General features: G+C 42.6%; 1 protein-coding gene across 4 annotated transcripts in view; it reads left to right on the forward strand.

The window, feature by feature from the left end:
- Positions 1-27,080, forward strand: part of mast1a (microtubule associated serine/threonine kinase 1a) — a 139,673-nt gene that overhangs the window by 79,086 nt on the left and 33,507 nt on the right. For 3 of the 4 annotated variants that reach the window (XM_015954410.3, XM_015954411.3, XM_015954412.3), the window contains 5 exons: positions 3,341-3,501; positions 11,135-11,210; positions 17,984-18,193; positions 18,286-18,387; positions 24,326-24,458. In XM_015954410.3, coding sequence (XP_015809896.3) covers positions 3,341-3,501; positions 11,135-11,210; positions 17,984-18,193; positions 18,286-18,387; positions 24,326-24,458 — 682 coding nt within the window. Of the gene's footprint in view, positions 1-3,340; positions 3,502-9,104; positions 10,977-11,134; positions 11,211-17,983; positions 18,194-18,285; positions 18,388-24,325; positions 24,459-27,080 lie in introns of those variants that run through there. The other variant, XM_070553681.1, reaches the window with a different exon arrangement.

The raw sequence follows: 27,080 nt of genomic DNA on the forward strand, positions 1-27,080 counted from the left end.
TGTGTAGGAGACGGGGGGAGCTCCAAGTCCCAGAGATCCAGGCGCTGCCCCAGAACACAGGAACCCCAAGGGGACTGCAACCAGACAGGCCCCCCGCCCCCCTTGAGAGGCACAGAGGATCGCCCCGGGGGGCCACAACCAGCAGCCGGCAGAGCCCCGGGAGATATCAGCGGCAAGCCCACAGGCCCGCCCGCCGCCCCCCACCCCCTAGCCGGCCGAGCCCGGGACCCAGCGACCCGGGACCCAGGGGCGACCACCCCCGCCGGGGACCCAGCAGAGCCCAGGGACCCAGACCCCACCAGACAGCCACCGGGACTGACCAGGCAGGCGCCAAAGATCTTAAACCCCCTGACCCGGGAGCCACGAACACTCAGGCAGACCAAGGCACCACACCCCACACCAGGTGTGGCAGGGGGAGGGGAGACGAAGATCTATATCATCAAAGGAGGTCCCAGGAGAGGGGAGGAGACAAAGGCCCCACCTGACACATACAGTCATACACAAACACAGTCACACACTCCCTCCCTCATGCTCACACAGACACATACAACCAAAGACTTACCAAAATGCACGCCGGACACCCACGCATGCTCCCCATACACACCCTATTCACTCTGGTCCCGGTACTGCTGCACATTGGGTACAACCATCACCGGCTACCAGAGTTTGAGAGTTTCAGAACACTTTAATTGCTGACTTCACAAAAAATCCACAAAAACTAGATTTAAACTTTAGTTTTAAAAATGGTGAGCAAGAGAAACATAAATCCCTGTTTTAAATTTGATTATTTATTTACTCTTTAATTGTAAATTTGTATTGGGTTTTACTTTTATGTCAGATTAAATCATATGAATTTATAACTTGTGTGAACATTAAAACAATCCATTAAAGAACACCGGTCTCTGGTTTGGCCAGTGGGGCGCCCCTGGACACTTCATAGATTTTAGTAAATGTCTTCATCGGATAAACACCTACAACTGATTCACTTTGGATGTCATCCATGTCCAAGATGGCTGTCACATTTAATGAACCGTGAGAAGCACAAAGTGGGAATGGCCTGTATTTGTGTGGCACTGGATCAAGTTTAAGGACTTCAACACTCAAGTCGTACATTCATCAATCCACACACTGGTGGTGATGAGCTGCACTCTAGCCACAGCTGGCCTGGGCTCACTGACAGAACTGAGGCTGCCATACACAGGGGCCACCGGTCTGTGTGATCACCAGCAGGTAAGGAAGGTGAAGTGGAAAATAGAGCCATACCATGATGATTAGGGTTTTTCATAGGGATGAGCCGGATACTCGTTTCAGACGAGTATCCGGTATGGTTAAAGCATTTTTGACGAATACGAGCATGAAATGAGTAAACCTCGTAAATATCTGTAATCGTGCTGAAGGAAAATCCTCATTGGGTAACTGACTGTCTTCACGCGCTGTGATTGGCCAGTCACATAGAGCGCCCGCCCCTCCCTACACACAAAACTCTCTAGCCGGCCGGGAGCGCAGTCCATCCGGCTCATCCACGCACACACAGAGACAGTAACGGATCTCGCTGTGATTGCTTCACTGTTGCTGACGTTTCTTCAGTTTTCCCCGGGTTTTCTTCAGCTCGCCTCTTTTTCGGTTCAGTATTTAATGTTACTTTTTTCGTAACTGACATGGTGCATTTGACAAGACAGAGCTGACGTGCTGCATCAGTCGCTCACTACCTCCGCTCCGGTCGTTTTTTTTTTTTTTGTTTTTTTTTACTCCCTCTCTCTCCCTCTCACCCTCTCTATCTCTCTCAGACACACACACCTTAATCAACATTGTTTTGTTTAACTTTGTGTGGGGCAAAATGCCAAGAACATTAAGAAAAAAATCAGTTTAATCAAATTAAAATAAAAAAATATACATAAAGTTGTGTCTGGTTCTAGCATTTCATATTTCCCAGTTCCTACTGCATGAGTTCAGATCTATTAATCTATGCACTTAAATATGAATGTTCTGAATTTATTGAAACACTTGTTCTGTAATAGTTCCTTTACTATTGTGATCAAAAACATTTAATCTCAACTCTGAGGCTGCTCTGTAAATAGTTTTCAAATAAACAATACACATATCAACTTCTGATGATTCCATATCAATTTCAGACTTAAAATTATATATTGATGTAAACCACACCCACTTCCAGTTAAACCACACCCACTTCCGGGTTATGCCACGCCCATTCCGACTACGGATACAGATAATTTAGTTGGTTGAACAGATACAGATACAGATAGTGGTGTACTCGTTCATCCCTAGTCTTTCACATTACATTTTAGTTATTTAACCCTCCCACTGTCCTAATGGGTGTGACCCCGCGAGGAAAGTTGGCCATTGAGCAGGGTTGATGGAGTGAGCACCACCTCACCCCTGCCACGTGGACCTCAAGGGATAAACCATCAACTTTCCTTGCGGGGTCACACCCATTAGGACAGTGGGAGGGTTAATTCTTTAGAATGATCATTTTGTGGTGGAATGAATATAAAACCATCAAGCTGTGGGATCTGACTTGAGAAGATCATCTACGACTCGGTTGTAGAACGCAGAAAGAATGTTTCACACATAAATACGCACATGAGACGATCTCCCTAAAACTGTGAAAAGAAGATAGATTCGAAAAGGCGTTGACCCAATCAGATGAATTTTCACTCAAATGAGTCTTTATGTCCAAGGAGCTTCGTGATTTATTCTATTGCACGCTGACTTGACTTCATTCACAGCATCATTTCAGCTCACTCTGCAGCTTATGAGTGGCTCAGACCTGAATCAAGTCTAATGGACTTTTACAGCAGGAATGATTGTGCAGCCAAAGCCAACCGTGATGTCCCCGAGGGAGATGTGATCATTACGCCTGTTGATTCAGGCCTTTTTTCTAGTCATGTGCTAAAAAGAACTTTCTTTTGTACAGGACTTAACATAGTTGCCTTCAACCCCCTCGTGGCATCAAACACTTAAAGCAGCGGTCTACTTTTACTTGAAGTTACTTCTTAAATGCCCTGCAGTGTTTCTGTTCTAGTTTTCAGTTCACTGTATTTTGCTTTGTTCTCTTATAATAATTCCTTTGGGGTATTTTTTCCACCTCTCTAGTTTTCTTGTCTTAAACTTAAAGGCTTCTGTGTTTTGGGTTTTTCCAACCCGCTCACATGACAGCACACCTTCCGCTCGTCTCTTCTCTGATGTCCTCCTGGTTATTACTCAGTGACGATGTTGTTGTTTAATTCACAGAGACTTCATTCAGAAATCAATAAATGGAGAGGAAGTGGGTCACTTGTTAACCTCATCTCTGATTTTTCGGTGTCTCATCTCTCTCCAGTCATCCAGCTCGTCTCAGGAGCGACTTCACCAGCTGCCCTTTCAGCCAACCATGGATGAGCTGCATTTCCTGTCCAAGCACTTCGGCAGCACAGAGAGCATCACAGACGATGATGGAGGGCGACATTCGCCGCATGTCCGCCCTCGCTCACGAAGCCTCAGGTGAGAGCAATGGGCCTCGTGCTGAAAGTCACACAAAGGGCAGACTGGCTCCCGTGCGAGGCTGTATTCATGCTGGTCGCCTGTGGAGATCTAATAGGGCCTGGTGTTGTTAAATTACAAGCGGAGCCTCAGACCACTGACCACTGCGTAATCGGGCGCCGTGGCCATTTAAATCATCTCTTGCTCCCCGTCAGAGATATGCAGGACACTAGCTACATGCTAACTCAAAGCTAATGGAGTTTTCCACCGTTTTCAGCAGGAAAAACGCGGTAGAACGACTCCAAAGTAAAGGCACCTCTGGCCTGCTTAGTAACAAAATCATAACTAGGTAAGCTGACTGAGAATGTCGGGCTTCATTGGCCCACCGCAGTGAAAGATCTGCGTGTCCGCCTTTGTTGATGGTCCCTTCTCCGGGAGTTGGAGAGCAGCGGAACATTAGCTACATGCTAACCTGAAGCTAACAGAGTTTTTCCAGGTGTTTTTAGCAAGAAAAACCTGGTTGAGATTCTCAAAAGTGAAGCAGCATCAACAAAAAGAGCTTCTGTGTTTCTGTGGTCTCCCTCAGAGATCCAGCATGACTACAGCCCCGCTTCGGAGCCGGCCCGGGAGACGGGAACAGGCAGCTGCCTGCTATTCTCAGGCAGGAGACAGGAGAAGCTGGGCACCCGCTCAAGTTTCTCATGCAGCCCCTCTAACATGTTTGACCAAGCAGTTAAATGGCACAGCATTTCTCCCAATTCAGCCAGCAAAATAAAGTACAGAAATATAAATGTATTTACTGATTAAAAAAAAGATGCAGAAACTGCTTGATGGTCTGTTAGTAACCACAGATTGCCCTTTTTTCCAACTAATTCATGATTAACATCCAAGCACGAACACAAAGACAAAACTAAAGTTCAGAGACTCGAATTGGCCGATCATCTATTTGAAGCCTTTCTTTGGAGCTAGCTCTGAAGTCACATGGATGCTCATTAATTATTCAGATTTTTAAGCATTGAATTCCACTTGAACAGAAGAGTTACAAAGGGTTCACCAGGCTCATCAGCAGTAGATGGACTTGGTGAAATCAGAATAAGAATCAGCTTTATTGTCAGTGCTCCAGTGTCCCGAAGCACAGAAATTTGACTCCACAGTACAGCCTGACCAAGGTTACACACACAAAACGGATACAGGCAGACCACGAGAGCTGCCATTCAAGGCGTTCAGTTGTGTGGCTTCAGCACTGACTGCCTTTATTAAGCAGCTTGATGTGTCCTATCATCACTGTTAACATCCTAACTGACTTATGTGACGCTAAGTTGTCATGTGTTTGCCCACGCATGATTTTGTAACTGTGTTTTGTTTGTAAGCACAATTAACAGCTCTAAAAGAGAAAAAGTGGGCTTTGTTTTGCACCAAATTATTTTTTGTACAAATGTTTTTAAAGGTGCAAAAATTAAGAATTTTATGTGGAAATAATCACAAAACAGTCTAAGGTCTCTGATTCTGGCTGGGGGGTCGTCAGAGAGAGGTAGGGTTTCTCAATGGCAAGGAACCTCGCCTTGATGTCTTGGCCCCGCCCCGGTTGCCTAGGAGATACGTCATTAGGAGCTGCCAAGACGTGTTCCAATGTTCATGTTCTACCGAGGCATATGTTCTCCATTTGTTAGCCGTTTAGCTAGCTGAGCGAGGATACACGGGAGGTGTCTTGTAGCCTAGCCTTGGTCAAAAATTACCCAGAATACACCGCGGTATTTTCAAAAGGATGGCAGATAAGAAGCCGGCAGCTACTTCGGGGGCAAATTTCAAGTTTAAAAGTAAGTCAACTAATTCTGAATGTTTTTAAGATCCAAAGAAGTTATCTATTTATATATATTGATATATATTCATTCTATATTGAAACTAGTACGTATAAAATATAAGTTATCTCCCGTGTCACGTGATGTTACGTGACCGCCGTGGAAGCCGTGGTCACGTAACGCAAGTCTGTTCCATTTAACCGTTTTCTTTGACCAAGGAAGTAGTGTCCTCGTAAGCAAGGCGCCCGGCCTCGCAAGACATCGCCTCACAAGGCCAGGTTCCTCGACATTGAGAAACACCCGTAGTCTGTCTTTACAATCTGTCTCACCTCTATACTTCCTGGTTCCGCACCCAATCATATGTGAGCCTGCAGGGTTTCCAAGTCTTTGCCAGCAAACACTGCTGCTCAGCATTTTGTCATTGCTGCAGCTAGAGTTCTGATGAGAATTAAAAAGAGAGATCATATCTCTCCTGTCTTAGCTTCCCTACATTGGCTGCCTGTTAAATTTAGAATAGATTTAAAGCTCCTAATAATCAAGCTCCATCATACATCAGTAATCTGATTGTTGGGGGTCTCATTTATCAAACGTTGCGTAGAATCCTCACTAAAACCGTACTTAAGCCCAGCAAAAAAATTGTGCTCACGCCAAGCAGGTTTGTGATCTATCAAACATGGAGTACGCACAGCTGCACGCAATCTCCGCTTCATAAATCGGAAACATCTAGAAAGGTTCTCAGCTGCTTTTTAGTCACATCCCGCCCTCACCACGCCCACTTACTGCCATAAATAGTCAATGCAAAGTGCCTTGTGGGTCTCATGCATATACATAAGCCGGCTGTTGCAGCGCTCCGCCAATAACGATGGCGACCGTAGATCAAGGCAGATCAAGGAAGCGCAATTTCATAGAAGCAGAAATTGAGGTACTTGTGGGTGAGGTGGAGAAATGAAAGGAAGTACTTTTGCAAAACAAAATAAAGAGAAAATCCACAGAGTGGCACAGCGTTGCTGAAGCCGTCAATGCTGTCAATTCTTCGGAGAGATCTGTGGCGGATAAAAAAGTATGGTCCAATCAGGATTCGATCCCCAGACTCCCGGGTGAAAGTCACGCTCGCTAACCAGTCAGTCAAATGGAGATCGACCCTGTACAAGTAGCCAGGGCACATGATCAATCAGGTCACAGTGACAGGACACTTACACTGACACAGACGCATGACATTCTGTCTCAATCTGTCCCCCTGCTGATTTTCAGCATTGCGTATTCTGTGCCTCAGGCTGTGTGTGTGTGTGTGAGTGTGTGCGCGCATGTGTGTGTGTGCGTGCGCACATGCATGTGTGTGTGTGCATGTGGGGGTTCTTGTTCTGTGTGAAAACGAAGCAGTACAAGTAGTAATGCTGCAGGATTTCATAATTTTATCCTTCTCAGCAGCAGCACTGCAGGTGCTCTCCATGTCCAACATGTGCGTAAGCCAGGTCCTTAGTCAACTTAAAGTTGCACACATTTTTCCTCTAAGTTTTCTTTCATAAATCCCAAAGTTTGCGTGGAAAGTTGCTTACGCAGTTTTCAGACCATGTTTTGTGCGTAAGCAAGCTTGATAAATGAGGCCCCTGATTGTTCCATACGTTCCTAACAGAGCACTTCAGTCTCAGACTGCAGGTTTACGGGTGGTTCCTAGAATATCTAAAAATAGGATGGGAGGCAGATCTTTTAACTATCAGGCTCCTCTATTGTTGAACCAGCTCCCAGCTTTAGTCCATGAGGCAGACACCTTGTCTATTTTTTCGATTAGTCTTAAAACATTTTTATTTTATAGGGGCTATGGTTAAAGGTATTTGCCAGGCTCAGCATTAAAAATGTAGAAACGCAGTATAACTACACTTTACCATCTATATAAATAAGAACTGGGTTCAGTTTTCCATTTTGATAAGGACTTTTGTCATAAATCTTTGCAAAAAATCAAAATTCTCTCCTCCTGACAGTGAAGAACTGTGTTTCGCATATGTGACTCCAACACGTAAAACAGCTATTGTTAGTATTGTCAATAACTGTATTTTGTTTACTTTTGTGCTCTTAATTATCACAGAAAATTAAGTTTACAGCTGCAGCAAAAGGTCTGAGCCATATGTTTGTGTCCTGCACGCATTTTTAAATAACGCAGGTCTGATCTAAAATAATATTCTACACTATCCATCGAGTCATTTGGGAAAGCAACAACAACACACACACACACAGACACACACACACACACACACACACACACACACACACACACACACACACACACAGATGATTTAAAAGATGATCCCCATATTTCAACAATAGATCCTCCTGGGACCGGTAGAACCTCCGTGCCATCCTGGATTACTGGAAACAAAGAGCCGAACTTTCTGGATTTATATCAATAAACACGCAGCAGTAAAACTGGCAGCACATTAATTTGTTTAACTGTAGATTACTGAATTATATTGGGACAGTATGATGGAGCAAACACCTGTAGTCAGCTTAGAGCTCCTGGTGGGACTGCTACAAGCGCAGAAATTTCACAAAAGTAAACAAACTGCACCGATTTTGGTTCTGAAGATGAACAGAATCGTCCCCGGTGTCCCAATCGAGTTGCGGGTCTTTTAAGTAAAACGGTCCAAAACATGTCTGCACCTCCACTAGTGATGTCCAGCTAGCAGGTCGGAGTTTGGTTGAACTTCTCCGGTAATCCAATATCCATCGTCGCCGTATCCCAGAGAAAAAAGTTATCAACTGATTAGCAGAGGCTTCAGAAGCTACATCTGATTGATGACGCATCATTTTCTGCTATAAAGCTAACGCAGAAACACTGGAGTTGGGGATTGTGTTCCAGAGCTGAATCTGCAGACCTCCTTGTGAAACGTCGCCAGCTGCCCAGGACTTAGATCAGAAGCTAGTTTCTGCTTTTGCCGCGCCAGTCAAAAACATCCGATTTTCTTAAAATTCCAGCCGTGAAATCCAAAAACCTTTTTCATCTGAGGTTTTAATACTTCTTTACACTTGCCATTCAAAGAAATGTTGCCTCTGGCCAATATCTAAATTCTGATGTCAGCCCAGATCTGGACGAGTGGGAGAGTACAGGGAGGTGTGTGTGTGTGTGTGTGTGTGTGTGTGTGTGTGTGTGTGTGTGTGTGTGTGTGTGTGTGTGTGTGTGTGTGTGTGTGTGTGTCTGCTCTGTCTTCTCGATCCCCAGTGAGTTGTGGAGGATGGCTGCTTATACAGAGCCAGGAACTTCTGCAGCTTTCTTCCTGTTAAAAGGGAGTTTTCCTCGCCACTGTCGCTGCATGCTTGCTTAGTGTGAGGATTGCTGTAAAGACTCTGACACTAGTCAGTGACTCGATGCAATCTGCTGGGTTCCTTATATAGGCACACATTTTACTGATTGGCTGATGAACTGAACTGGATTGGAATGTTTACCTTGAGACGACTCTTGTCGTGATTTGGCGCTATATGAATAAACTGAACTGAATATGACACTGGCCAGCAAGCAGCAGCGCCCAGACGTTATTTTAGATACCCCTAAGAAGCCACAGAATTTTTTTATGGTATTACTCTAATATCAGGTAAAGATATTAGAGTCACAACATGCCCTATAGGTTATAAATTGTAAGTCGCTTTGGGTAAAAGCGTCTACCAAATAAATAAACATAAACATAAACAGTTAAAGAAGGCTAGAGGCTAACGTTGAGCTAATGATGCTAACTGTAAATTAGAAGCCCTAGAAAAATCTTAAAGAGCAAGTCACCCCCAAATCAACATTTTTTGGCTGATAAACTTTATAAATTTGTGTCTAATTGCGCTGTAGACACGTGTAATCAACAATTTTGCACATTAGTGCATCTTAGTTAAAATAAAAATTTTCTGCCTAAAACTATCAGTGATGTGCCGTCGTTAGGTAAAAACTCTGCACTGCATTTGAATTTAAATCCGCCATTGCTATTGGCCAACACGTTCACTATGACTTTAGCTGGTACATTATGATGTCACAATGTCATTGTGAGTCTGTGTTTGTGTGTATTTGTTAGCGGCTCCGCCCTCTCGGTCTGCCAGGCAACAGCATTTGTTGCATTTTTCAAACAGGAGGTGAGAGTGGGGTAAGACTCTGGTAGGGGGTGACTTGCTCTTTTCAATTGCCAACAACTTGATATTACAGTGAAATATGTATCTACTAATCACCCCTACTACACATTGGAAACATCAGCGGTGGAACATCGCTGCTTCAAATAGAATCAATAAGGAGCCTGAATCTCCTTCCTTTCTGGTCGGCTCATGGGTCTCTGGAAGAATGAATAAAATGAATGCAAGTAATGGGGCTAAAAGAGCTGTTTTCTAATCTGCTTTGCATTAGGCACTGAATCACACATATGTTGTCCTTCAATTCATCCATCCATCTATTCTCTTCTGCTTATCCGGAGTCGGGTCGCGGAGGCAGTAGCCTAAGTCGAGAAGCCCAGACTTCCCTCCCCCTAGCCACTTTGTCCTGCTCCTCCGGGGGAATCCCAAGGCGTTCCCTGGCCAGGTGAGAAACACAGTTCCTCCACCGTGTCCTGGGTCCCCCTTTAGGTATCCTCCCGGTTGGACGTGTGTGGAAAACCTCACCAGCGAGGCATCCAGGAAGCATCCTAATCAGATGCCCAAGCCACCTCAACTGGCTTCCCTTGATGTGGAGGAGCAGCGGGTCTACTCCAAGCCCCTCCCAGATGACCGAGCTTCTCACCCTATCTCTAAGGGAGAGCCCAGCCACCCTGCAGAGAAAACTAATTTTGGCCACTCGTGTCCGCGATCTCGTTCTTTCGGGGTCTTGTACTTCAAATGAAATGAAAATTAATGACGTATGGTTTGACCACGCCAGTCACATACTTTGAGATTCATCATCTTATCAAAGTTTGTAATTAGCACGACTACAAATCAGACGCTTATTTGATGTCACCACAGAATCTCTTCTCCCCCCTTTTTTTTTTAACCGTGTCCTGTCTGGCTGTGAAGCAAGCAAAATTGATGTCTGAATGCTGGTGACAAGCCTTACAGATTTACTCTCAGGTGGAGCATCAAAGCGTCTGCTTTAAATGTCACGCCTGATACTTCAAATTTTATTGTTACTGTTTTTGAATGCTTTGTAATTCCGACCAGACACGGAGACAGAGGTGAAAGAGAAAGGAAAAGCTATCACTGCGTCAACCTGATGAGGAAATATAAAATCAACATTGTTTAACTGAACAATCACACGATAATAAATCATAGTGCATTTAGTGGCAACGACAGCCTTAAGACATGTGTTGAACGTGCCCAAGCCCATACTTTTAAGAGCACCATGTGAGCACCTGTGTGTGTACACGCGCTTGTTTATGTAAGGTTTATCTATAGGAGCCTCCAATAGAGAGTGTGAGGGACCACAGATCTGCCCCCAAAGATGCGTAGGAGACGGGGGGAGCTCCAAGTCCCAGAGATCCAGGCGCTGCCCCAGAACACAGGAACCCCAAGGAGACTGCAACCAGAAAGAATCTCTTCTCCCTTAGCGTAGCTGCTACGTACCAAATGAAGTGGACTAGTATTTTTATTTTTTTTTTTTTGTGGATTGCAGTACCCAACTTTGACCACAGGATGTCATTCTTACTTCATGCACCTTGAAGCATCTTCATATCTGATGGAGGAGCTAACTACAGTTATTGCATTTAAGTGAGTTTGTAATCAGTTTATTAGCAGAACAAATGGATGGTCGTAAAGGGCAGTGAAACACCACCAGCTGCATTCATCATCCATCAGTTTAGCTCAGTGCTGTTTTCATTCAGTACTTGTGTATTAAACTCCTGTTATCTGTGTTTGTCTCTCCTCAGCCCAGGGCGCTCCCCATCCTGCTATGACAATGAAATCGTGATGATGAACCATGTCTACAAGGAGCGCTTCCCCAAGGTCAGGCTCACACAAACACGTTAGTGTAAACTCCGCGTCCACACACGCTCACTCAAACACACCTCCAACTCTTCTCCGCAGTTAAAACACGACTCGTTGTTTGGTAGAATCAAATCAAGACTGCAGCTGATAAGCCCCGCAGGGGGGTTAACATACAAAGCTGGTAAGCAAAGTAAAAAAGCTTTGCCCGGAGCAGTAGCACACTTGTTTGTACACTTTAATGCGGAAAATGAGCTGACTCATGCGCTGCAGGAAGTCCAAGGGATAATGAGTAGAAGGATGAGATTAGTAGATGTAGTTAGGTAGCACATAAAAGCATCATTAAGTTTGGATATTAAACATCACATTTTTCTTTGGTCAGTATGTTTCTGCTGCCTTTTCGAGCTTAGTTTAAGTTTAAGTTACTAATGCGTTACGAGGAACACCGTCACTTTCTTCATCAGCACCTCAGTAGTCCAGTCAGTATGCCGTGCACAAAATGCCTTATGTCATGCATGGCTACAGCTATGGGGTTTATCAGCTGCATCATTATAAAACTGCTGAAAGAGTATGAATAATTATTTTAGCGAGTTTTAGATTAAAGTAATTCTACAAGTTTTTCTAAATATTTTACAGCTGGTAAATCACAAGTCATGAATAACTTGAACGATGCTGAACTTTTATACATCAACATACTGTTTACACACAGCCATACTCAGATTATTAACTTTATTCCAAGACTGAGTTTAGCCCCGTTTAGATGGCGGGATTTAAGAATTGTCAGGCGATTTCCAAAGCCCGAGATACCACACACGTAGCAATAAAATCAAATGGGATTTAACCCGTTTGGGTTCCTCAGAACATTCCCCGGGTGGTCGATCAGAAATCGGCACGATTGTCTTTGGCTAAGGTTTACATAATCCATTTATATTTTTGTGCAGAGGTTGTTCAACAAACAATTCAAATAGCAAAGTTTATAACGGTCATAAACAATCACTTACAGCTAGATGATGAAATTTCAGAGTCACTAGAGATTATACACGGTGTCCCACAGGGGTCAGTGTTGGGCCCTAAGCTTTTTATTCTATATATAAATGACATTTGTGATGTGTCCAAAGTATTACAGTTCATATTGTTTGCTGATGACACGAATATATTTTGTTCTGGAAATGATTTAGAAATTATTATTCAAAATATGTTTTGTGAAATGTCTAAACTTAAGAAGTGGTTTAATGACAATAAATTATTTCTCAATTGTAATAAAACAAAATTCATGGTTTTTGGTAACAGAAAAACTAATGATTTAGTTACGTTGTCTATTGATGGTTTTTTAATTGATAGAGTAAATGAAGTCAGATTCTTAGGGGTTCTCTTGGACCATAAACTTACTTGGAAATCCCATTTAAATATATAAAACAAAAAATATCCAAAAGTATTGGAATTTTAAACAAAGTCAAAGGTTTTCTAGAAATTTCAATGCTTCAGACATTATATTACTCATTTATCTTACCTTACTTAACTTATTGTATTGAGGTTTGGGGCAATACGTATAAAACAAACACTAATCCTTTGTTTCTGTTACAGAAGAAAGTTTTGTGAATTCTACGTAAAGCAAATCCAACAGAACATACTAACAAATATTTTGTTCTATCTAAAATTATGAAATTCAAAGACTTAGTTAACTTGAAAATTTTACTAATTATGTTTAAGGCTAGAAATAATTTGCTGCCAACTAATCTACAAATGTTCTTTGTTTTAATCCCAAAAAATGATAAGAGTAGAAAGAAACCAGAGTTTAAAAGGGTATTTGTTCGTACTACATTAAAGCAAATGTGTATTTCAATATATGGTGTGAAATTATGGAATAACCTGGATGATGAATTAAAAAAATGTACAACTACTGATCAATAAAAAAATGTATAAAGATAAAATGCTAAAATCGTATGATTTGGTGAGTTGAGAATGGAGGATTAATGTTTTAGTAGTGATATTATTTGTGGAAGTAAGAGAGCGGTTAATTTTTTGTGTATAAGGCTATTTTGTACTTTTTGTTATTTATCTTGTCTTAGTTAAAGGGGGTAGGTCATATAAGATTTTTTCTTCTTCCTCCCCCTATTTCACTCGAATGCTCATATTCTGATTTGAAGTTTGTATATTTAAACTTTGAGTGAAATAATTTATTGAATTGAATTGACTTAAACACAAATAGCAATGTCAGACCAAAGTTCACTGAGGTCAAAACTGCTGCTGGGTCATGGGGGGGGGGGGGGGGTCATGAATGGAGTTTCTGACAAATAATGAATAATTACGTTTTCAAAGTTTTTGCAGGTTTTTCTTAACACCAGTAATTTTTGCATCTTTACTGTTTCCCTGCTTCGTATATATAAGTTGCCGTCTCACAGTAGGACCGTCGGAGGGAAACAAATGGAGCCGATATCCAAGAAAGCTGTGCTAAAAGTGCAGCCCTAACAGTGAAACTAACAACAAACGACCGGTTTTATCCTGTTTGATATTAAACTAAAGATTAGGTTAGACAAAGCACTAGCTAGCGTTTATTAATCAGCACTGCTGATCACTGATTGGATGGATAAGACTTCCCAGCATGCCACACACTCTTTCTTATACGTTGAAAATTAAACAAATTTCATTAAACATGGTTTTATTTTTATTGAAAGTTAAATCTTCTTTGATGAAATGAAATATAGACCTGCATGTACCACAGAAAAGTTGACTATGGTTTTTAAGTAAACAAGCGACGCCATGACTGAAACAGCTTAGTAGGTAAAAAAGAACAGATTTCAGGTTTGTTGGGTGGAGCGGGGAGAGTGAACACATCTGGTGGAATTTTGCAGTAAAATTCAACATGTACAGAATGGACATCAAAACATCTCACCACTATTTTGTGACTACCACAAAGCCACTGACTATCTTCTGTAATCACTGAAGCAGTGCGAGTTAAAGGATCCTGGCAGACAATCACTGGAACGCATCCTTTCAAAATAAGGCAGCGCCGGGATCCTCTTTCAGCAATATCCAGCACTGTTTGTAACTTGTACAGAAATAAACCTAAAATCTCTTTAAAAACAAGCTCTTGTGAGTTTTTGTGTAATTGACTTCACTTTTCTCAGCATTGCTTGTTTTATTACATCTTCAACAAAAATAACAGATTTGGCTTTGGTCTGATCTTTATGTTTAAGATCTCGGTACCGGCTCATCTAAGTTCTAGATCAGGGGTGTCAAACTCATTTTAGCTCAGGGGCCACATTGAGGGAAATCTAGTCCCAAGTGGGCCGGACCGGTAAATTAAAAACAACTTCAGATTGTTTTCTTTGTTTTAATACAATCAATATAAAATAAAGCTGGAGCCTGAGGACAGTGTATCCAAAATAGTACAAGTACAACATCTGAAGTGTACTTGAAAATTTGAAAAAACTAAAAAATCAATAAATAAATAAAAACATTCCTTAGTGATTCAAAGAGCTTACAGATCACATGGCTAGATCAGTTTCATGCAGCACTTAAAGTATATTTGACTCATTTTACTTTACATCTTTTAGCTTTCACCAGCACATCAACATCAGAAGTCACATCCTGAGTGGCGGCCATCTTCAGGATGTGATTCACGTTCTTGTGTGAGCCTTGAGCGCAGCTTTGTTTTATTTATACTCATTACAGAGAAAACTTGCTCACAAAGATACGTTTATTTTCACTCTACATTGTAAAGTATGAAAATAAAGTTTACAGTATGAAAATAAAGTTTACACAACCATCTCACGGGCCGGATCTGGCCCGCGGGCCACATATTTGACACCCCTGTTCTAGATAGTGTTCTTATTTGAGCTCAAGTCTTTTTTTTGACCATAGACAAATTGTCCATTTTACTGTGAGCCTGTAAGTTCTAACATAATTCCTCCTGCAAGCTGTGCTGACAACACACACATCACGTAAAATTGCTTTTGTGCACACGTAGCGACTCGATATCTGATCCCAGACCTCCACAAGAACAAAGAGCAGGATTGATGTCTTGTGAGGACTGTTGGTTTGAGGAATTCTCCAGATGTGTAGTCCCTCAATCTACTCTTGCTTCTGATGAAAACAGTTCATTATAGTTAGGGAAGTAGACAGGCTCTAAACAGGTGCTCTGGTTGTATATGTTTGCATCTGAGACTTGGGTCTGACTGCAGGGAGCTCTTAGGCAGGCTGGCTAGGAAATTAGTAACATTAGGATCCATCTTTATAAGATTAGACTGAGTACATCTCATCCTGTAGTGATCACGGAGAAACACCACTGAGGCTGTAGATGTCTGATCTAGAAGAAAACAAAAATAAGTTATACATCGTGACACATGGTGGGAGATACAACAACAGGCCTGTCTTAGATTCTTTGGTGAGTTGAATGACCCAAGTTCATCTGTAGAAGAAAGAATCACCTGTCCACATGTCTAGTTTTAGATGTTGAGCACCACAAAGTGCTTTTATGACAGGATCTTTCCACTGGACGCGTAAACGTTGTGTGACGTCTGCAAAGTGTAGTGCGCCGCAGTAAGTACACACGTGAGAAGCTACGGGCATACACATCGTTAGATGCATACCACTATGTTGTCTGTGGCCACGTACAGAAAGTAAAATATCACGACATAGACTCTGAGTTTTGCGTCTTGAAGGCAGAAGTCCTTCCTAGCCAAAGACAAGGACACAAGACTGCTATGTACGAGGCTTGGGTCATAGTAAACAAACCAGAGAACTACGTACCTGCATGGCAGGGTGAGTATAGCATAGGTTTCTTTTTTTAGCGTGCTCAGAGTACAATCGTGTTAATTTTAGAGAAATACAGTTTATACTAATATGCAGTGGGAAAATACAGATGAATTAGAATGAAATGTTAATTTGAAGCATGAAATAAAGCGTATAAATTTATATGTAATATTAGTACATAATTACCTTACCTGATATAAAATGGGCGCTACAAACTCGAGCATTTCGGATCGTGTGTTCAGTCCAGTTTTCATCAACCCTTTTGATGGCCTGCAGCCACAGACGCCTCCGATTTTGTTGAAACGGATGTGCTCCCTTCGGATTTCTGTAAAGTTTCAGTCCACTGCTTGAAGAGAAGCGATTCTGGCATCCATACACGCAACAACCCGACATTTTTATGTGCTCAGAACTTCAAAACAAAGGGTTTAAAACGCTGTTTTAGTATCGAGTGTGAATGAGGAAGCCTTCACTCTCGTTGCCAGGCTGCGCGCGCAACTTTTGATGACGTCGGTAGTAAAAGGGTCTATTAAACAGTTGCTTAGAACAGCCATAAAAACGACAGGTTAGCAGCTCGATACTGTTTTCACGTGTCCTCATGGCAAATAGCTTTTAGAGCGCTAATGTTTTTAAGCAGTTAGCTTAGTGTTGCAACGTGGAGTTTACACCTTATCGACATCAAGCAAACCAACCAAACATTTGGATTTAAAAGGCATAAAAAGTTAGTTACAAGTAGATCCTAGTGCATACTCACCGCTAACATTAGCGATAGCAAAACCAACACCACGGTCATTTAAAGCTTCTCCGGATCAATAAAAGGTTAACCAACCTGAAATAAAACAGCTGTAAGCTTCCAGGCTTGTAAAAGGCTTTTGTTTTGTTTGCAGTGTAACATGAGGAAGGCAGCACAAGGTAGTTTGTTGCCGATCGCTTCAGCGCTGCGTAAATCCTCCACAGTGTATAAAAAGTGAGACTTTTAGAACTATATGGGTCGTAATCTAAAAGAAGATGTATTTTTTTGTGGTATCGCGTCTGTGCCAGCTCATTTAAAGCTTTAGTAAAATCGCTTTCATCCACCCATCCTGTGCTGTATCTTTGTGTTTTGTTGCGGCGCAAAACACTTCCTGTCCCCCATTTTGGTTTTATCAGCTAGCAAACTGAAAAGATAAAGGCTTCACATATGTCTGAAGACCCTTCAGACTCACCCCGGCTTTCCACAGGAGCCGTCAGCAGCACGTTACTGCAGCAGCACGTCATAGGTGCTGATAGGAACCGCTGTGGTCAACAGAACCTTTTCCACCGGAGCTGTCAGCAGCGCGAGTCGGCCGCGTCTCAGGAGCAGCATGTCGCGGCCTTTACGCGCCGGTTCTATTTTCTACGCGCGACGCCTCTGAAACGGGTCAAGTTCGACATTTTTGGGGAAGGAAAGACAGGAAATAGGACGCGGAAATGGAGAGAAGCTCCCGAGATTTTCAGAATAAAGAACGTACTGCCTTCCGGTAGCTTTACTTTTACAAAAAGTTACTAACTGTGCGTCCCCGTGAGAAGTTATCACCTAGCTAGCGGTCTCCTTTGTTTTTCAGGTCCGTATTGGCGATTATAAAACGGACAGAACATAAAACACAAACCATGTTGTAATTTTCTCCTGCTTGTTGTTGTTTTTACTGACGAAGTCACTCGTGTGACTTCGTGCTCGGTCGGTGACAGCTGCTCCCCTGCTGCTTCGCGTCTCGTGGGAAGGGCCAAGCAGCAGCTTACGCGAGCAAGACGTGCTGCTGCAGTAACGTGCTGCTGACGGCTCCGGTGGAAAGCCGGGGTCATTCAGACTTCCAGGAGATGAAAAATGTTCTCCGATGGTTGAACGCAGTTTATAGAAGACTACTATTAAATAAAATGTGACCATAATGCGTCATCACTAAACAACCCTCATCGGAAACAGGGATCTCACACCACGGCAAACAAACAAATGGCTATAACCTTATGTGGGACATTAGGTGCCACCTAGCACTTTTCTGCTATTTCCCGTTTTGTCTCCACTAAAGGCCACGGCTCAGATGGAAGAGCGTCTGGCTGAATTCATCCAGAACTACACTCCAGAGAACGTTCTGCCTCTGGCTGATGGAGTCCTCAGCTTCATCTACCACCAGGTGGCTGAGTTGTCCCGAGACTGCCTGACCAAATCGCGAGAGGGCCTCATAACCAGTGTCTACTTCCGGGAGCTGCAGGACAACCTGGAGAAAATGCTGCATGATGTGAGTTTGACCAACAGAGATGAGAGGACTGAAGTGATCTTCTTCAGCTTCACAATTTACTAACAAGCCTTTTTTATGTTTTCCTTCATCAGGCATATGAGCGCTCAGAGAGTACCGAGCTCACCTTTGTCATGGAGCTCGTCAAAAAGCTCTTCATCATCATTTCTCGTCCTGCCAGGCTGCTCGAGTGTTTGGTAAGTTTTGTTGTTTATGTGTAGTGTCTGTTCCAAACCAAACCATTCACTTCTGGTCTTAAATCGGTCGTCTCCTCAGGTTTAAAGCTGCAATGGCAATTTAGGAAAATAATTTAGCTATGAGTACTTTTTCCATGCCTCTAAACAATGTTCTAACATAGTATAGCTATAAAAATATGGTGGAGATTAAGAAAAAAACTAAATAAGTTAATAAAGTGGTTCTCTCGCATTTGTCTAAAAACCTCCGCTAATAACACGGTTTAGACTGACACCAACCATTGAGCCATCCGATGGTCGTTCTCGCTGATCCTCCACACTTGCCTGGGTCCTCCACTCATTACACACTTACATATTTTGCAACAGAACACCACTGGTGTGAGATTTACTCTGCGAGAAGGAGAAACAGCCGGCTGCTACCACCTGAATTTTAGGGCAAACTACCAAAGTCCCAAAAAAGAAAAGCACCATTTGAAGTCACGGACAGCAAAAAACGTTTGGACCTAGAAAACAGCAACTGGTGTTTAGCACTTTCATGTTTCCTCAGGGAATGTGGGTCTCGGGAATGTGGGTCTCTGGTTACGGCAGAAGCGTCTCGGGAGGATACCTGAGGGGACGGAGGGATGTTTTGTTCAAAACCTAGCTTGTTCTATAGATTTGCTGTAACAGCTTGAATCTTTTAAAACGGATATTCCACCCAAAACTGGAAATTTGTCTGTTGACATATTTCGCAGAGTTAGATAAGTGTGAAGAAACCATTTGTGTCCAGCCCAGTGATTCTCTTGATCTGGCTGTACTCCTTTAGCTTTAGCTTAGCATAAAACACAGTAAGTGAATGGGTCCAGCCAGCAATGCGAGCATGGACGTAATTTTCACCATTTTCACCTTAGAAGTGTGTGTGTGTGTGGGGGGGGGGGGGGGGGGGTATCTTTACAGTATGTTCTAATGGGAAGCAGGCTTCAACACAAACGGTTGTTTCCCGCTTGGTCCTGGAGCTCAACCATTGTTCAGTTTAATATAGCGTAATATTGTTTTTGGATGGTAAAAAGTGCAGGGGTCAAAACTTGACTTTGGAAAAAGTGTGTGTGTGTGGGGGGGGGGGGGGGGGCATGTCCCCCCCCCCCCCCAAAAAATTACGTCCATGAATGCGAGTAAATATGTCCTTAAAATCACTCCGTAGTGATGCCAATTCTGCTTGGTGACCTAAATAATCAGACTGACCGCAAGTGAAAATAATGTGTAACATAAAGGATTCACAGGCGTCATTTTAAGCTGCTTTTACAAAACATGCCGCAACGCCGTGACGGCATCAGGAAGCCTTAGGTTATTTTATAAGTGGTCAGACCGTGGCGCCACGTTAGACTTGGGACTACTTTATGACAAAGCACAGCTGTAATCCTCCGCTGAAAGGTGCAAGGCAGCCCCAAAGACACCTGCTTCTGTGAACACAGATTCGGACTGTAAGTATTGCGTTTGTAAACAGAATCAGCTGAGACAGCAAACTGGAGCGATGAAGAGCTCCAGGAGCTTCTCTCTTTTAGAGCTAGAGGTCAGATCACCAGAGACTGCACGGGGACTGTGGAGGACAGACACCTTTAGGAGCGGCTTGTTAAAAAGACGCCATGAGCGTGGCTTTGATTACAATAAAAAGCAAGTTATGTCCAAGATACCATACCATACCATACCATACCACTTTATTTATATAGCGCTTTCAACACGGCATTACAACCATACAAAGCGCTGCACAAAAAACAAGCAAGAAAACACAAGTTAAAATAGTCAGGTAGATGGAAAATGTAAAAAGGAGCAAAGAAATAAAACAACAGACTATTAACAGTAAAAGCAAATAAAACCAGAATATAAAAACACAAAATTAAAATTGAATTGTCTAGGAGGGACAATGGATGAGCTAAGGAGTTATGGAATTAGGGATCGAATGCGTAAGTGAAGTAGAGGGTCTTCAGACGAGATTTAAAGACGCCGATAGAGGAAGCTTGCCTCAAGATAAACGGGCGTCCACAGCAGTGCAGAGACCACCCTCATACCCCCTTTATACTGCCGTTGCCTAATCTTATGTGGAAAAAGGACACGACTGCGCCACATTACCGCCACGTCTTCCTGATGCCGTCACGGCGTTGCGGCATGTTCGTAAAAGCAGCTTAAAATGGCGCCTGTGATTCTTTTATGTTACAAATTATTTTCACTTGCAGTCAGTCTGATTATTTAGGTCACCGAGCAGAACTGGCATCACTACTGACTGATTTTAACCCTTTGATGCATGAATTATGAATTCTTCAACCATGATTTTTTAACAATTTTTTTCATTCATCTTTAGGTGTGAATGAAACAAATTTCAACAAATATTTTTGTAACATTTGATAATTTACTAATAATTTATTGCATGTCTACCTCAGTGGACAGCGTGTATTCTGAACATGAAAGTCCAAATGGAGGGTCTCAAATGCAATAAAGTCTTCAGCAGCTGTGCTTAATAGCAAAAATATATAAATAACAATTTTAAGTACCTGGACGTTTTTATTCACAGTGCTAGTTGGATCCATTCACTTACTGTGCTTTATGCTAAGCTAAAGCTAAAGGAGCTAAAGTGACTGGGCTGGCTACAAATTGTTTTTTCCCACTTATCTAACTTTGGGAAGTATGTCAACAGGCACATTTTAAATTTTGGGTGGAATATCTCTTTAAGGCTAAATTGGAAAGAGTTTGTTCAATTGGACTCAAGTATAAAAAGACTACAGAAGCTCCTCCTAAAGAAGCCACATTTTAACAGAATCTTATTTTTTATTCCCATCCTGAGGTTGTCTCTAATTGAAGTTTGTGGTTTTCAGAAAGCCTAGATGATGTAATGCCTTTCCTTGTTCTGAATGGCCTTTGTTCACCTTCTTTGGTTTAAAAAAGACCCACAAAGAACAGGATGTAATCGGAGTCCACCGAGGTGAATTACTTCCTAGATGGTATCTCTTTGTGGTTTCCCAGTTTCACCTGAGGCTTTGACTCGGACATCAGGGCAGCAGAGTGAGGTTAATAATAACTAAAAACAAGTGAAATTATCTGCCAGCGCAGTGAGTGAATTTTTCTTACTAAGATTTCTTGAAATAAGAATAATATCTAGACTTAAACAAAGCTAAAAGTAAGTGTTTTACACTTATTCTAGGCAACACACAAGACAATTAAATCTTAAAATAAGCCTTACATGCCTATTTCAGGCAATGAAACATAACAATAGAATCTTAATATAAGATGTTATCAGTTGTTCTAAGCAAAAAACTGGAAGTTAAATCTGCAAATAGGCATAAAACACTTACTCTAAGGAACAAATAAGGCAAATAATCTAAAAACTAGTCAATTTAATAATTTTTTCCTGCTTTTTACCCTTAAATTTAGCAAATAAATCCTAAAAGTAGAGCTATAAGATTATATTTCTCATTATGGACTAAATATAATAAAACTGAAACGGAGCAAGTGTCAAACTTTTATTTCTCCACTTTAACAATTACACACAGGTATGCAAATGAAAATGTGCCTTGTACAGGTCTGACAATTTCCTTATAACCCTCCCACTGTCTTTATGGGTGACCCCGCCAGGAAAGTTGACCATTGAGCAGGATTGATGGTTTATCCCTTGAGGTCCATGTGGCAGGGGTGAGGTGGTGCTCACTCCTCACCCCTGCCACACCTTTAAAATCCTTCTGATGGGGGAAACAAATACAAAGTATTCAAAACAACCATTTTTATCATGCTTAAGAAGGAAACGTTGCAACTGTGAAATGATCATTTAACATAAAAGCTGTTGACAGAGTTCAAATGTGTTAATGTCTCAAACCCTAACTCCGTAAGCAGATACCTGTTATGTGCTGGAGAACCTGTGGGACATACACAGTATCTGCTGCTGATTGTGTGTAAAACAGACTTTTCACACTTCAGTCTTTTTAAACTCAAGATTAAACATATTCAGCTGATTTCAACGTGCAAGAAGACACAGCAACATCCAAACGATCAAAGTAAAAGTACAGATACCCTCAGACGGGTAAAATACTTAGTGTGAAAAAGAGCTTTTGGCCCCTGGTGAACTGAGTCCGCTCCTTTAACCGCAGTTACATACATTGACTAGAATACTAGAGTCCAGTCAGGATATAAAGCCTGCAGTTTCCTTTTACTCTAATAGAACATAATTGTGTTATCATCACATGAAGAGAAGAAAACATCTCCCACAGAAGTTGTTAGCACCATTGGGGTTTTCATTTCTTCCTCCCATGCAGCCCAGCATTTTAGAAGAACCCTCTCCTATGAAAGAAACCAAAACAGTGTCACTAACGGTCCACAGAGGTGAAACCCAGGGTATCCTGCTGCCCTTCACTGTGAGGTAGCCTATTGTATCCAACAAATATGAGTAAACAACAGTCAGATAGCTAGAAAAAGAAGAAAGAGTGTCAGCTGAACGCACCTTTTCAGTTCTCGTCCTGCATTCAGAATCAAATTCCTGCTTTATTCGTGTTCTCTTAGGAGCTCCGAGGAATAGATGTTGTGCAGCAGAGGTCACGGTTTAGTTAATCTGTCTACAGCAGATTATATTCTTATTACTGCAGGATATTTTTTAGGGATGTAAGAAAATATCGATATGGCAATATATCGTGATATTTTTCCCAGCAATATTATATCGATATTCAAAAGCTGTGTATCGGAAATATCGATATGGCAATATATCGTGATTTTTTCCTGCGATTATTACATCGATATTCAAAAGCTGTGTATCTAATTCTTGAAAGAATTTACATGCAAACATTTGTGTATTTTCTTTTCGTTTTGCACAATTCAATCGCCACCCGCTAGTTGGCAGCAGTGTGCAACAGGTTTTGTTTCCACCACTGAAATGTAAATCCCTCCATCATGGTTCAGATACCTCATGTTAAACATGTTACGTATCAGTTTGGACTGTTTATTGAACATTCTTACAATAAATTCAGTAAAAAAAATTGCTTGTAACGTCTGACTGAATGTATCGCAATATATCGTGATATATCGTATCGTCTCCCCTGTATCGTGATATGTATCGTATCGCCAGAATTTCAAAAATACACATCCCTAATATTTTTCTTGTTTATCTGGATTCTGTGAAGTAGTAGTAAAAATTGGATTACTCCTTTCTCCTCAGCATGCCTTCATACCAGCCGTTAGACTGAGCAGTTTGATTGGTATTCTGGTGCAGAATTCACCCAAACTAAGTTTTTATAAGCACAGGAAGCTTAACCACACCTGCACATCAGCTCACTGGACCACCACCCAACCACACCAGCTTGTGGCCCCATCAGAGGGGCTCGATAGGGTCAGCCAGGATGTGGAGGAGACTTTTGATCTGGCTGTAAGGTTAGAGAGGGGAGGACTCGCACAGATGAAACGCTGTGGAGTTCCTTTTGCACTCAAGTCAGTCGCAAGGTGTGATTTGTTATAAACGTCCCAGTCAGCAGGCTGTTCGCTGTGAGAATACGATCCTCGAGCAGAGCAGGCTATCAGAGAGCCACGCTAATTTCTCCTCCTTCCTTTCTCTCTGGTCCAGGAAAACCGATATGAGAACGCAGCGACGGAAATGATCCCTGCTGCCTCAAGCTTTCTAATCAAAATGTTATTCCTCCAACAGGAATGAAACTAAATCCCACAGGACACCACAGACGGCTGCTGCAAGAAAAAAAAAAGATGCCCCAAAAAAGCTATTTGCAGTCGAGAGTAGTGCCAGCGGTTATTGTGTTTGTTTGACTCTGGAGTTGCAGGTTGGAGGTACATTTTGGCATGCTCAGACACATGAAGGCACAATCCCATCAACAGCTCGTTAACACTTGTGCAGCCTTAATCTCCAGAGAGCAGAGCAGTCCTTATAATCTCAGATTAGATGGATCTGCCTACCTCACATGTGTTACTCCAATGACAGGAGTTCAATCCGGAAGAGTTTTACCATCTACTGGAGGCTGCAGAGGACCATGCCAAAGAGGGACAGCTGATGAAAGCAGACATCCCGAGATACATCATCAGTCAGCTGGGTCTGACCAGAGACCCACTGGAGGGTAAGACATAACCGAAGACTCCGTAGCAATGCAGACAGACAGGAAGAGGTTAAATTTTATTCCCAGACCAGCTCCACTGGTTTTGTTTTCTTTCTGGAGGATCAATACCACTCTGGTGTCTGTCAAGGTCCAACCTGGAGCCAGGAGGAAGTGAAGCACGCAGCACCAAACACAACAAAACACCGGCTCGTTCACAGATCGGCCTGATGTGTATGATCTGTTTTACTGGATAGACGGACGGCCGTTAGCTGGGGTTCAGGTCCAGTAGAGCCTGTCTCTCTGGTCAGTCACAATAAGTCTAATCAAGAAGTAATTATAGAATGTTCCAGATCTGTGTGTTACAGCTTTTATTTTTAATAAGTTTAGGGTTTTTTTTTTGTATTTAATGAAATAGTTTTCACTCTAAAATAAGCTCAGACCACCCCCTGCTGGCATCGGCCTTTTTCTTCCTACAGTTTTGCTTCCTGAGACAAAACTCACCTTTTGGTCTCGTCTGTGCTGCTGTGGGTCTCTACTGCCTCTGTAAACAATGGCCTCATTGAGTAGTGCTTCCACAAGTGTCAAAGACTCACTTATTGTAATGTCACAATCAGGGACATTAGCATAGACCCCACACGGACCACCACCACCATTCGTCAATGCTGGAGGAGCAGCTCCTCACCTCTAGCTGCTAGTCAGTGGATGGGTGGGCGTGGCCAGCAACAGAAACAGCCCTGAAACGGCTCGTTCTGGGAGGTCTAGATGTCTAGGTAAAGCTGGTGAAACAGCTTTAAGTGAGAGGGATTTAATGCAAAGAAATCCACGATCGTGTTTTAAACCATAAAGCTGTTGCCTCACCTCTGAGCCACCATCGGCACAATAAAGGCCCGCTTGTCCTTTGGCTATTCGAAAGCTTCTGTCATTGTTTTGTTTTTAAAGACAATTTAGTCACAGCTGTCTTCTTTGATGGAAATGGAAATATGAGTCGTTTGATTAATGGAAAGGTTGTGAATGGTTAATGGAAAGAGTGAAGTTAGTAAAGAAAGGTCTTCAAATTCAGACGCATCGGTCTGGTTGATACAACGGTAACTAGAACGTGTTCCGAAACCACACGAGTGCTTGGAAAGGCAGTGTTTTTGGTTTAAAGACTCAGAGCAGATTTTCACTAGCCTGGCACGCCAGACTAAATAAATGTATTATTTAGTCTGGCCACGCTCCATTGACGGCTCTCGGTTGTGGGGCGGGTTCTACCGTTGTCTTTCAAATGATCTCCGCATTCCACTGGACAATGAATGTGACATACTCTTGTTTCACTCTGTTGCATCATCCCACCCACCAGGCATATAGAGTGCCCTGACTGGCCCACAAAGCGGATAAAGCTCTGTGATTTGTTCACTAAAGCCGGGCGTACACTGTGCGACTTTTTCACTCGTAGCACTCAGCTTCAGCTCAAACTGTACGACTTCCTCGCAGAGCAGATCTCACGAGCCATGTGCTCACACTGCACGACCCAGTTCTCGGATGCGATCTGACTGCTCACGCTGTACGTCTGGTAGCAACACGTCGGCCCTAAAAATATGCTAAAAATAGCAGTTTTTACACAACACGTCAGACTTTTTTGTCTTGTCTTGCCTGTTGTCCTTCGGGAGTGCTGCAGGAGGACACACAGGGATTTATGGGGGTTGGATGAGGAAAACGACATAAAGAAAGTAAATCTGTGTTTTGTGATCAGTTTAATTTGACATGAACACGACAAACACGCTTTCTTGACAATCTTTGTGAGTAAAAAAACGTGTAGAAACAAAAACGAACAACATGTGTTATTAGGGAAATAGCGAGCGGCGTTGATGCAGGATTGCGCATGCGCCGTGAGCGGTTCTGATACTTTTTGGTCGCAGCTGCTCGCAGCGCCGCTTCAACAGTGCGATACCTCAAGAGGGACGAGAGAAATTTTAAACACGCCAGAAGTCCGTGCGACCTGACGACTGCTGATCGGCAGCTGGTCACGTGGTGTTAATCGCCTCTCGTAACCCCCTGTACACTACACGACCGCTCGGCACAAAACTCGCCCCGATGTCGTGGATTCTCGCACGACTGGAAAATCGGCTCAAAAAAGTGAAAAAGTCGCACAGTGTACGCCCGGCTTAAGCAGATAGAGCACTATGATTGGCCCACAATTATGGACCAATCACAGCTCTTTATGTGTTCGAAACCCCTCTAGAGAGCTGTGATTGGCTAGCCAGAGTCCTGGTAGGAGCTGCGGCGGTTCCAATGGAGCGTGCCTAGACCAAACTTTGCAAAGCGAGAATTTGGTCTAGTTCACTAGGCTAGATTTTCACTGCAGTTTCATTTGACTTTGTGAAAAAGGTTACTTAAGGTCTCTCAGACGTAATCAGTAACAGCGTGCTGCTTCACATCTTCTGCTGTTTTACATCGTCAGGCATAAACCTCACACACGCCCACATCGCTGCTTCCACACTTTCAGTGTGAAGCCACAAACTAAGCGGTTCTCACCTTGGTGGCTTTGCTCTTACGTTAAGTTAATATCAAACGAGATGTTGGGATTATTCATCGTTTAGTTATTCCCCTGCTTCTGTAGAACAATGGTATAATTGGTTAATTCCACCAGCTGTCACCCAAAGT

This window comes from Nothobranchius furzeri, chromosome 7 (assembly GCF_043380555.1).
Source record: "Nothobranchius furzeri strain GRZ-AD chromosome 7, NfurGRZ-RIMD1, whole genome shotgun sequence".
Taxonomy (NCBI): domain Eukaryota; kingdom Metazoa; phylum Chordata; class Actinopteri; order Cyprinodontiformes; family Nothobranchiidae; genus Nothobranchius; species Nothobranchius furzeri.